The sequence below is a fragment of the Benincasa hispida genome, unplaced genomic scaffold, assembly GCF_027475165.1.
Source record: "Benincasa hispida cultivar pf3 unplaced genomic scaffold, pf3_genome.v1.1 HicScf1285, whole genome shotgun sequence".
NCBI lineage: Eukaryota > Viridiplantae > Streptophyta > Magnoliopsida > Cucurbitales > Cucurbitaceae > Benincasa > Benincasa hispida.
In genome coordinates this window covers 1-13,087 of record NW_028325615.1, presented here as the reverse complement: position 1 = coordinate 13,087, position 13,087 = coordinate 1, and the positions used below count along the sequence as shown (strand labels likewise).

The 13,087-nt window shown below is 35.6% G+C and overlaps 1 protein-coding gene across 3 annotated transcripts; it reads left to right on the top strand.

Moving 5' to 3' along the window:
• Positions 1–5,845: 5,845 nt before the first annotated feature.
• LOC150031336 (pyrophosphate--fructose 6-phosphate 1-phosphotransferase subunit beta-like) lies at positions 5,846–12,460 on the top strand. Of its 3 annotated transcripts, XM_090309072.1 has the most exons (9): positions 5,846–6,156; positions 7,474–7,635; positions 7,745–8,037; positions 8,124–8,230; positions 8,451–8,556; positions 8,721–8,784; positions 9,132–9,220; positions 9,307–9,439; positions 9,572–12,460. In XM_090309072.1, exons 3-8 carry the CDS (start codon positions 7,924–7,926, stop codon positions 9,388–9,390), a joined length of 564 nt encoding a protein of 187 aa, XP_090165198.1. In that variant the 5' UTR covers positions 5,846–6,156; positions 7,474–7,635; positions 7,745–7,923; the 3' UTR covers positions 9,391–9,439; positions 9,572–12,460. The 3 variants fall into 3 exon arrangements, with proteins under 3 accessions (XP_090165198.1, XP_090165199.1, XP_090165197.1); XM_090309073.1 differs by lacking the exon at positions 9,572–12,460 and having other exon boundaries at positions 7,745–7,854; positions 9,307–9,557; XM_090309071.1 differs by lacking the exon at positions 9,572–12,460 and having other exon boundaries at positions 9,307–9,557.
• The last annotated feature ends 627 nt before the right edge of the window (positions 12,461–13,087 follow it).

The window sequence follows — 13,087 nt, the reverse complement described above, 5'->3', positions numbered from 1 at the left end:
TAGACATAACTTCACCATTAGAGTTTCCTTCTAACTTAAAGTCTTGTTTGTCCTACTCAGTCATATTTTAAATCTATTAAAAAAACACTTAATTACAATCTTATTAGAATCAATGTATAAGTTCTAAATTGATTTTAAACATTTTATTAAAAAAAAAAATCCAATTCCCTAAGATCCTAAGTTTGCATGTAACTCTCTATTATATGTTGACGGTTACTAAATATTAATTTTATAACTATACAAAAAAATTATTAGCCCTATATTCATGCTTTCTATGGTTTAATTAATTATCTATCACATTCTAACTAATAAGAAAATCATATTACAAGCATTCATGACATCAATATAACAATTATATTAAACTATGAATGTGTCATGCTCAATGCAAATTGATTTTCAACTTTATTAATATAACACTTATATTAAACAATTCATGAAAATCAACAAAGCATATATAAAACATTAATAGATCTAACCATTTATAAAACATATATAAAACATTAATGTCATGCATCATGCTTTTCCAATTCCATATATTTGACATTTCAAAATGTATTTATAACCCTTATAATATATTAAAATGCATGAACATGCTTAACCTATGGTGAGATTTATCTAAATGACATCCATAAAGTATTTAAATAGCAAATGAATTGCTAATTTGGCTCCTAGGATATAAAGCAATAAATTATAATTTTTGTAAACTTTATCCTAAAATAGTTTCTTCCGCTTTAGAACCGACCTAGACCAACCTAAACCGACTCCAATTGCTTCAAATCGGACCCCAAAACAATGAAGCAATCCACTCCAATACAAAACCAGATCAAACCACCTTGAACCAGCCGAACCAAATTGGAGTACCCTAAACCGCGCACAACGCAAACCCTTGCGTAACACAGTTGTAGCGTTGCAATGCTGCAACATCAGAAAGTGATTCTAGGCAGATCGTCGAATGTTCTTCCTTTTTTTTTTTTTTTTTGTCAAAATTGGTCTCGATCTTCATTGTTAACAACCCTAATTCTAAACATGGGCTTACAGAAGACTCGAATTATATGATAAAATGCCAAAAAACGCAGGGTCCTATACAAATTAATCAAATTAAACATGTAATATAAGAACAAACTTTACCATAAACATTCATTCGCAAACCACATAATGCAATTCAACCAACCAAACCAATGCAAATTTTGAAATTTCTAAATTAATTATACGAGTTGGTTTTTATACCAGTTGTAGGGTTAAAAGTCCTAACGTAATGAAATAATCAAGATCTAAATCGTAACCAATTGAGAAATTGATATACTAATACACTAGGAAAAATACATATCACAAAGAATTAAAAAAAAAAAAAAAAAAAACCTCAACCTACTATACAAATTTTAGGTTAAGCATACATTACAAATTAGTTTTCGTGCTTTTTATTATAAACTTATTATATTATTAAAATTAAAATTAAAATATTCCACACACATATATAATTAAAATGTTTTAGCTTTTTTTTTTCTTTTAAAACTTATGTATAAAAAACACTTTTAAGATTTTAAAAACTTGTATTTATTTTTAGAAATTGACTAAGAATTTAACTAATGTACTCAAGAAAGATACAAATCATTATAAGAAATGAGGAGAAAATAAGTTTAGTTTTAAAAAACTAAAAACAAAAAAATGAAATGATTATCAAACGGGACCCGTTAATATGAAACTTAAGGTGAAATAATGGTTTTGGCATGCAGGTTGGACCAAGGATTTGCATGGGGAAAGACTCGGCATATCTACAAATGTTGCCATTTTGTGCAGATTTTACAAATTCAGTTTGGTGAGTGGGCATCGAGTCAACTACAGAATGATGACTATTCTCTCCATGGCCAATGGTTTGGAAGTTACCGTAGCTCTACACTCTTAAAATCACTCTATTTAATTGCAGTTTCATGAACAATCAACCAAAAATATGTAATAAATCTCACTACAAATTTCAACATCGTGATTCCATTTCATGTTCCCATTTGTCATTTTTTAAGAAACAAACAGAGAGAAAACTAGAATAATGTGAAAATGTTGAATGATATTATTTCCTGTACATAGGCTCATATATAAAGCAATTGTACATATAAGGAAACGAACAAAATTGCAACCATATTCTGTGATTAAAGAGGGAAATTTTCAAGCAGTTAGTGCTAGAATCTTGGATGAATTATACAACAAACCTAACATCCCTCCTCAAGCGAGTGAGTGAGATGACCACTTGGAGTTTGCCACGAAGTTCTGCAAATTTTGCTTCAGAGAATGGTTTAGTCAAACGGTTAGTAATTTGGTCACTGAGGATACATACCGAACATCAAGTTGACGTACTAGAACTTTACCACAAATAAAATGAATATTTAATTGGCAGACGAGGAAAAGGGCACTCATGTTATCATACCAGAGGATGGATGTGTGAGAAGGACGAAGGTCAACTTTTGTGAGTAAGGATTCAAGCCAACAAATCTGTGTTGTAACTCGAGCTAAAGCTCTATATTTGTACTCTGTACTCGAACGAGCCACAACATATTGTTTTCTCGAGATCCATGTTGTGTATGTGTAAGATATTGGAGTGTACCTATCGAACTTTTATACTCGGTGGGATTAGGAAGAAGATCTCTATCATAAACTAATGAAAATTTTCCATCAACAACAGGTTTGGGGCTGGTTTAAGGTGCTGGAAATTCAATTTATGCAATAAATCAATGATGTATTTACTCTGGCTAAGGATAATAAACCTTCTGCAGTTCGGTATACGTCAAAGCCAAGGAAGAAACTAAAGTTACCAATATCGTTTAACGTAAATAAGCAATTCAATTCACCAATAAATCTGGTAATAAAATGAGAATAATTTCTTATTACAACAATATCATCAACATAGATCAGTAAGAAAATAATAGTGGTTTCAAACTTGAAGGAAAAAAACGAGGTATCATCTTAGAGTTGCAAAAATTCCAGCCAAGTAAGATATTAATTTTGAGGTAGTCATACCAAGCTCGTGGGATTTGCTTGAGTCTATATAGAGAACGATTCAATTGACAAAGGTAGGATACTACTCACCTACAAATCCCTTAGGTTAGGCCTGAAGAGAATCGAATTCCAGTAAAATCGATCGATCATCATGCCATTAATTTTGATTAAGAATTTCAAACAAGATTATTTTATCTACCCCAACTCCAATGATTATAAGCAGAAAATTAGAAAATATATGTGAAGTTTTTAAGTTGACATATCAATTGAGCGTTGAAATTTCAAGAAAATATGTGTGTAGTCAAATGTTTGACTAAAATGTTGAGTAAACAAAAATAACCAACCAACTATTATACTTTTTTAAGTTACAAAAAGCTACACTAGATACCCTCGACTTGATAACTTAACTCTATAGCCCAAACATAAATTTACTAACTAAACTGAACTCCAAAATTTGTAACAATCCAAACAATCTGACTACATCGATTAGACCATCGAAGAATTCCAGCACTATTTTGGTTGGAAAATGTTCTCTCCTCTCTCCTCTCTCCTCTCTCCCTTTCCCTCCCTCCGGCAGCCTATTCCGACCTAACTCCCCGTCCTCTCCCCATCTCTGACCAAGCTTTTCCTCTTCCCACCAACCTCAACCCTCATCTACGATCCTCGGCTCATCTATCTCTCATGGCCCATCCATCGACCTTCCCCTCCAAGCCTAACTTAGCCGTCGAAGTTATCAGCTGTAAAATTAAGGACAGCCACTTTTGTGCCCTCATCCAAGCTGGTTCAGTAATCGTAGAAGATGTGGAAGCTAAAAAGCAAATTTCCTTGTCAAAATCGCAGCTACTTTGGTTTGTGGAGAACATCTGGACCCTTTCGATACTTCCAACATCTAGCTTCTTTGTCAAAAGCGAGCAAGATGCTTCTGGTGTAACCAAGATTTCTAACATCCGAATCTTTTCAAACTGGTTTTTATGATGTGTAGTGTGGCCTGCAGTTGGAGGACGATTCTTCATTCACGTTCCATCAGGAACTCTTAATTCAGGTTGATATTCCTTCCTTATCTTGTTAAATGATGCTTTGTCCCTCTTTGAAGTTGAACAGGTGACAAAAAACCCTCGCACAGTCCTAATCTCTTATGCAGACATAGTAAGGGGAAGAATGGTTAAGCCTGTTTTTCCAGAAAAACAGAGTCTCCTGCCCCCTCAGAACACCAAAAAACAGAGCAAATCTAATTTTTGGGTTCTAACACAAAATTCTCAATCTTCATAAATGGAAGACCTCGTGGCAGAATTCAAGCTTCAAGAGGAATAAGGCAAGGTGACCCTCTTTCTCCTTTCGTATTTCTACTAGTCAGTGAAGTCCTGGATGCATTACTTTCCCAGTTTCGAGAAAAAGGCAAGTTTGAAGGTTTTATTGTTGGCAAAGATAGAATTCATGTTTCTTTGTTACAATTTGCGGAGGATACTCTAATTTTCTGCCAAGATGACAAAGAAAAACTCAGCAACCTAAAGAAAATACTTGAATTATTTGAGTGGTGTTCGGGGTTGAAGGTTAATTGGGAAAAATTAGCTTTATGTGGCATCAATATGGACCATTTCAAGTTACAATCAGAAGCAGCCCTCCTAAATTGCAAGGCTATCTACCTCCCATTTATGTACCTTGGCCTTCCTTTAGGGGGGATATCCTAAGCAATTGGCTTTTTGGCAACCAGTGATCGACAAAGTCCAAAGCAAGCTGGACAAATGGAAGAGATACAACCTCTCAAGAGGTGGTCGTGCCACCTTATGTAGGTCAGTTCTTTCTCATATACCAACTTACTATATGTCACTTTTTCAGATGCCCGAAAAAGTGATTCAAACTCTTACTATATGTGATTCGAACTCACTTTGCATAAACATTTATTCGTCCAGCTCTTACTATCTCTGTTTCAGACTTCCATCAATAACGCCATTTGTCTTGATGAGCTCATCAATCTTGCGTAACACAGTACTCAGCACCGCTCCATCGTTTAGTTCCTACATCTATCGCTTAGCTCCAACAACCCGTCGTGTAGCTCAATCGTTTAGTCAACGATCTCGCGCATAGCCTATCGCTTAGTTACTGCGCACATCGTTTACCTCCATCGTTTAGTGCTGACGCCTTATCGTCCAACGTATCCACTAATCGCTTAGCGTCATCGCCCAGTGCCCAGCATCCATCGCTTAGTATTTCGCCTATCGTCTAGCGCTATCGTCCAACTTCTACGCTTATTGTCTAGCGCTTACACTGATGTGTAGTATTTTACCTATCGTATAGCCCGATAGTCTAGCACGTGACTTCTTATTGTTTGACGCAGTGCGCATCTTCACGATCGTCTAGCGCATCGCTTAGCTCTGCGCATTGCTATACGATCGCCTACCTCATTGTTTAGCTCCCTTCATTGCTACACATTCATCCAGCGCCCGCCTACACAATCGCCTACCTCATCATGTAGCGCCACTCACTTACTAGACGATCGTCTACCTCATCGTGTAGCACTGCTCATTTGCTACACGATTGTCTGCCCAGTGCCTTGCGTTCAACCTCTCGCTTTCTCTGCTCTTGCTCACGCGTTCTCAACGCATCAGCGACTTTCATGCAATGCGTTCAACTTCACAATTTCACACATGATTGTCAGGACTTAGTTTTATTTTATGCGTTTTATACCAAACGCCTCGTTTAGTAACACCTTGCACATAGTTGAATTTCCATTAGTTGAATTCCAAACTTTTTGAAGAACATTTATTCAACACTTAGAGTTCTTCCTTTTTAGCATAGAGTGTCATACCTAGTCAGTTTCTTCTAGTCATTAGCTTAAACAGACAAATAGGAATGCAGGTTTCATATCTACAATGAGAAATACATTTAATTAGAGCTGAATGAATATATGTGTATCAACCAGGTACCTTCATGATTCTGTTGCTCTTCTTTATTCATACATTTCCATACTGAAGTATTGAACCCATTGTGGTTATCTCTTTTCTCTTTGGATATGGAAGGATATTTTTTGGACAGAGTAGGCTTGTTACTCTTGGTATGTATGATCCCAAAGAAGTTTAGCTCAAGACAAGGAGGGGCATGCTTTTGCACTGTCAGTCAGTTCAAATCTTAGGATTTTTATGTCACCTGGAAGCTGGTATATTCATATTGGTAAGTGGAAATTTTTTCAACCTTCCTACTTAAAATATATTGGGAAAATGGCTAGGGTAGTCTCTCTGTTTGTGTTTTTTTTCTCTAATATTTATAATCTTGTTAAATTACAATTTTAGTCCTTGAACTTTCAGATTTTTGTCAAATTTTGTGTCCAATAGGTTTATGATATTTTTAAATTTTCTTAAATCATATTGATTTATTAGATATGAATTTAGGATTCTAAAATTTCAATTTTTATGTTTAGATGCATGTATTTAAAACTAAAAATATGTTGAATAGATCAAAGACGTAATAGATTCATTTTTTAAAGTTTAAGGGACTTATTAGACACAATTGAAAGCTCAGTGTAGGGATGAACACTAAAACTAACATAATAGATGCATTTTTTTTAAGGTTTTTACTAAAAGTTCGGTTCAGTTTAAAATCATAAGGAAACTAATTTTTTCGGCTTAATTTGGTTTTTTATTTCAAAACCGAATTGAACCAAACCGTGTATACATATATACATATTTATCGATTTATTTATATATATTATACATTATATTTATTATATTATGTATAAAAACCAAAAATCGTTTGATAAGTTATTTGGTTTTTCGTGGGAATAAGGATTATGAGAATTAGGAAGACAATCCTATTCTTGTGAAGTAGGGATGGACACTTATTAGAGAATAAAATAATGAGTTCTTTTGGTTATTCATGTTTCAAATTAGCCATTTTAGTCTTTGAATTTTAAGAAATAGATTTAAAAGATCTCTCTACAAGTTCTCCTTTTTGCATGGACTTTTCCTAGCCCACGGAATTTAAATAGAAATTTTACTAGATGACTTATGTGGCAAGATGACTTGGAAGGGAAAATTTAATTTTAATATTTCCCACCTCTCTCTTCTTTCTCCCCCTCTTTATCTCCTCTTATTCTCGATCCTCCCTTTTCATTGTCAAGCTTTACACAAAATTAACTTGCAAAAAGTCATGGTAGGATGTTCTCAAAGCTCTCTTTCTGCCAACTGATACCCTACAACTTCTAACAAAAGCAACCAACTCTACATGCCCTAGCCTTCATAACTTGGTTTTTTTTTTTTTATTATTATTATTTTTTTTTTTTTGTATTCTGTTTGGTAACTGAGTTGATTGATTTCTTAAAGGAAGAGTAGTGACATGCATTGAGTTTTGTTTGTTCTTTTTCTGTGTTTTTTTTTATGATTGTAAATCTCGCTTTTGTTTGGAACTTGAGTTTTACTGAATGCGTTTGAGGCCAGTTGCTACTTCTTAAGGTTTTAGAGTGTTTGATTTGTGTGTTGTATGTGCGTGCAGATGAGATCACGAAGCTGTTTCCTGATCTTTTCGGCCAACTGTCAGCAATGTTGGTGCCAAGTGATTCCAGTTCGGTGCAGGTGAATAAGAAATTGAAGATCGGAGTTGTCTAGTTTGGTGGCCAAGCACTGGGAGGGCATAATGTGAATTTTGGTCTATTTGGTAGGGTCTCATTGTGTCCACATTTATAAATCAAGAATAAATGTTTGCTTTTCTGTTCAAGTTGTGGCTATCTAGCAGCTTCTACGATCTCTGTGAAGATTACCTATAGGTTCATGCAAAAGGAAGCACGTTGTATGGTATCAAGGGTGGTCCTACAGGGATCATGAAATGCAAATATGTGAACTGACTGCACAATTTATCCATCCATATTGCAATCAGGTTAATTTTCTTGAAGGGATTTCTTGCTTTCACTTGTTAGAATTGTTAGTGTGAATATGTGCAGTCTTGATGCGATGTGATTGCCATTTGAATGCAATTCTTGATGTAAATGCATTTTTCTTTTATCGGGGTTGTTTTGATATGATATGCAATGGGAGGGATAAGATTGAAACTCCAGATAAGGTGAAACTCTTTCTTCCCAGAATTTTCATTTTGAGACGTCTTAGTTGTAGTCAAGGCATTAATTGACAGTTCGGTTCTATTTTCAGTTTAAGCAAGCTGGAGAAACTACTCAAAAGCTTGATCTGGATGGCCTTGTTGTAATTGGTGGAGATGATTCTAACACAAATGCTTGTCTCTTCGCTGAAAACTTTAGGTATTTTTCAGAACTATGAAATTTGTCTATTGCCTCCCTCCGTTTTGCTCTCTCTTTCTCACTCTCATTGTCATATATGGATAAGCTATTGTATGTTATTTTTATTGTAGAAATATAAGGTCGAGTAATTAATTACTCTAGTGTACCATTTTTTTTTTTTTTTTGTGTGTGCAAGACCCTGTTATTTATATTCCCCTTCTTTCTGTTGTTTTCAAATTAGGAGTAAGAATTTGAATACTCGAGCGATTGGTTGCCCAAAACCTATTGATGGTGATCTCAAATGCAAAGAGGTCCCCACAAGTTTTGGATTTGATTCTGCTTGCAAGGTACTCATTTCTCTTCATAACTACTTTAGAATTCATATTTCGTTTGGACTCAACTTTGGTGACTGTTGCAAAGTTGAAGTAGTTTCTTCAAGAATTCAAGGAAAAAATGGAATGTCGCATTCATGAGATGAGACTCTTAATAGGCTCTGCTGATGTTTATGCAGATATATTCAGAAATGAATGGTAATGTGATGGTTGATGGTCGATCTACAGGAAAATATTACCACTGTAAGTATTTTGCTTAATGAAATTAAAACTAAAAATAGTTCTGATCTGCTGAATGTTCATAATAACTGAATTATTGACATTACAAGTATTTCAAGTTCAGATATGTCTACTTTTTTAAAATATATATTTATAAATAAATAAATAATATCAATAATAAAGCCCATCTTGTTGCTTCATCTGTAAAAAACAGAGCACTTCTCTCTGCTCAATTTTATTAACCTTCTCTATTTAATCTACCTAATGTGAGATTGTACTTTTTCATTGTTGTGATGTTGATACCTTTTTGTTTCTCACCCAAATTTCAAGTTTATTATCATATGGCATTAACAGTGTACATATATCCACAGTTGGACGGCTTATGGGTCGTGCTGTTTCTTACATTACATTGGAGTGTGCTTTGCAAACTCATCCAAATATTACTATTATTGGAGAAAAGGTAGCTGCTTTATTTAAACTACTTAAGATAGACACATTTGTCAAGGAGGACATTTATCTCCACATGCTTTATAATGTGTTTTGCAGGTTGCGGCTAAGAAGCTTACCTTGAAAAACGTTACAGACTACATTGTCGATGTAATTAGTAAACGTTCTGAACTTGGTTATTAATTATGGTGTTGTAGTTATTCCCGAGGGTCTGATTGACTTCATTCCGGAGGTATTTGTCTTGTTATTGTAACTAATTGTGTTTATTTCTTTTTGTTGTATGCTCACTATCCACTAAACCCAAGATTCTCGGGATCAATATGTCATTCTTGAACTGATATCATTTATAACCCGCTTTCTACAGGTGCAACAGCTTATTTCGAAACTCAATGAAATTCTTGCCCATGATATTATAGATGAGGATAGGTTATGGAAAAAGAAATATTATAGATGAGGATAGGTTAGTACACCCAACATATTGAAGTTGTAACAATCCAAACAATCTGACAACATCGATTAGACCATCGGAGAATTCCAGCACTACTTTGGTTGGAAAATGCTCTCTCCTCTCTCCTCTCTCCTCTTTCCTCTCTCCTCTCTCGCTTTCCCTCCCTCCGGCACCCTATTCCGACATAACTCCCCGTCCTCTCCCCATCTCCGACCAAGCTTTTCCTCTTCCCACCAACCTCAACCTTCATTTGCGATCCTCGGCTCATCTATCTCTCATGGCCCATCCATCGACCTTCCCCTCCAAGCCTAACTTAGCCGTCCAAGTTATCAGTTGTAAAATTAAGGACAGCCACTTCTGTGCCCTCATCCAAGCTGGTTCAGTAATCGTAGAAGATGTGGAAGCCAAAAAGCAAATTTCCTTGTCAAAATCGCAGCTACTTTGGTTTGTGGAGAACATCTCGACCCTTTCGAAACTTCCAACATCTAGCTTCTTTGTCAAAAGCGAGCAAGATGCTTCTGGTGTAACTAAGATTTCTAACATCCGAATCTATTCAAACTGGTTTTTATGATGTGTAGTGTGGCCTGCAGTTGGAGGACGATTCTTCATTCACGTTCCATCAGGAACTCTTAATTCAGGTTGATATTCCTTCCTTACCTTGTTAAATGATGCTTTGTCCCTCTTTGAAGTTGAACAGGTGACAAAAAATCCTCGCTCAGTCCCAATCTCCTATGCAGACATAGTAAGGGGAAGAATGGTTAAGCCTGAATTTCCAGAAAACAGAGTCTCCTGCCCCATCAGAACACCAAAAAATAGAGCAAATCTAATTTTTAGGTTCTAACACAAAATTCTCAATCTTCATAAATGGAAGACCTCGTGGCAGAATTCAAGCTTCAAGAGGAATAAGGCAAGGTGACCCTCTTTCTCCTTTCGTATTTCTACTAGTCAGTGAAGTCCTGGATGCATTACTTTCCCAGTTTCGAGAAAAAGGCAAGTTTGAAGGTTTTATTGTTGGCAAAGATAGAATTCATGTTTCTTTGTTACAATTTGCGGATGATACTCTAATTTTCTGCCAAGATGACAAAGAAAAACTCAGCAACCTAAAGAAAATACTTGAATTATTTGAGTGGTGTTCGGGGTTGAAGGTTAATTGGGAAAAATCAGCTTTATGTGGCATCAATATAGACCATTTCAAGTTACAATCAGAAGCAGCCCTCCTAAATTGCAAGGCTATCTACCTCCCATTTATGTACCTTGGCCTTCCTTTAGGAGGGATATCCTAAGCAATTGGCTTTTTGGCAACCAGTGATCGACAAAGTCCAAAGCAAACTGGACAAATGGAAGAGATACAACCTCTCAAGAGGTGGTCGTGCCACCCTATGTGGGTCAGTTCTTTCTCATATACCAACTTACTATATGTCACTTTTTCAGATGCCCGAAAAAGTGATTCAAACTCTTACTATATGTGATTTGAACTCACTTTGCATGAACATTTATTCGTCCAGCTCTTACTATCTCTGTTTCAGATTTCCATCAATAACGCCATTTGTCTTGATGAGCTCATCAATCTTGCGTAACACAGTCCTCAGCACCGCTCCATCGTTTAGTTCCTACATCTATCGCTTAGCTCCAACAACCCGTCGCGTAGCTCAATCGTTTAGTCAACGATCTCGCGCATAGCCTATCGCTTAGCTACTGTGCACATCGTTTACCTCCATCGTTTAGTGCTGACGCCTTATCGTCCAACGTATCCCCTAATCGCTTAGCGTCATCGCCCAGTGCCCAGCGTCCATCGCTTAGTATTTCGCCTATCGTCTAGCGCTATCGTCCAACTTCTACGCTTATTGTCTAGCGCTTACACTGATGTGTAGTATTTTACCTATTGTATAGCCCGATAGTCTAGCACGTGACTTCTTATTGTTTGACGCAGTGCGCATCTTCACGATCGTCTAGCGCAGCGCTTAGCTCTGCGCATTGCTATACGATCGCCTACGTCATTGTTTAGCTCCCTTCATTGCTACACAATCATCCAGCGCCCGCCTACACAATCGCCTACCTCATCATGTAGCGCCACTCACTTACTAGACGATCGTCTACTTCATCGTGTAGCACTGCTCATTTGCTACACGATTGTCTGCTCAGTGCCTTGCGTTCAACCTCTCGCTTTCTCTGCTCTTGCTCACGCGTTCTCAACGCATCGGCGACTTTCATGCAATGCGTTCAACTTCACAATTTCACACATGATTGTCAGGACTTAGTTTTATTTTATGCGTTTTATACCAAACGCCTTGTTTAGTAACACCTTGCACATAGTTGAATTCCATTAGTTGAATTCCAAACTTTTTGAAGAACATTTATTCAACACTTAGAGTTCTTCCTTTTTAGCATAGGGTTTCATACCTAGTCAGGTTCTTCTAGTCGTTAGCTTAAACAGGAAAATAGGAATGCAGGTTTCATATCTACAATGAGAAATACATTTAATTAGAGCTGAATGAATATATGTGTATCAACCAGGTACCTTCATGATTCTGTTGCTCTTCTTTATTCATACATTTCCATACTGAAGTATTGAACCCATTGTGGTTATCTCTTTTCTCTTTGGATATGGAAGGATATTGTTTGGACAGAGTAGGCTTGTTACTCTTGATATGTATGATCCCAAAGAAGTTTAGCTCAAGACAAGGAGGGGCATGCTTTTGCACTGTCAGTCAGTTCAAATCTTGGGATTTTTATGTCACCTGGAAGCTGGTATATTCATATTGGTAAGTGGAAATTTTTTCAACCTTCCTGCTTAAAATATATTGGGAAAATGGCTAGGGTAGTCTCTCTGTTTGTGTTTTTTTTCTCTAATATTTATAATCTTGTTAAATTACAATTTTAGTACTTGAATTTTAGATTTTTGTCAAAATTTTGTGTCCAATAGGTTTATGATATTTTTAACTTTTCTTAAATCATATTGATTTATTAGATATGAATTTAGGTTTCTAAAATTTCAATTTTTATGTTTAGATGCATGTATTTAAAAATAAAAATACGTTGAATAGATCAAAGACGTAATAGATTCATTTTTTAAAGTTTAAGGGACTTATTAGACACAATTGAAGGCTCAGTGTAGGGATGAACACTAAAACTAACATAATAGATGCATTTTTTTTAAGGTTTTCACTAAAAGTTCAGTTCAGTTAAAATCATAAGGAAACTAATTTTTTCGGCTTAATTTTGTTTTTGATTTCAAAACCAAATTGAACAAACCGTGTATGTATATATATACATATTTATCGATTTATTTATATATATTATACATTATATTTATTATATTATGTATAAAAACCAAAAATCGTTTGATAAGTTATTTGGTTTTTAGTGGGAATAAGGATTATGAGAATTAGGAAGACAATCCTATTCTTGTGAAGTGTAGTGATGGACGCTTAT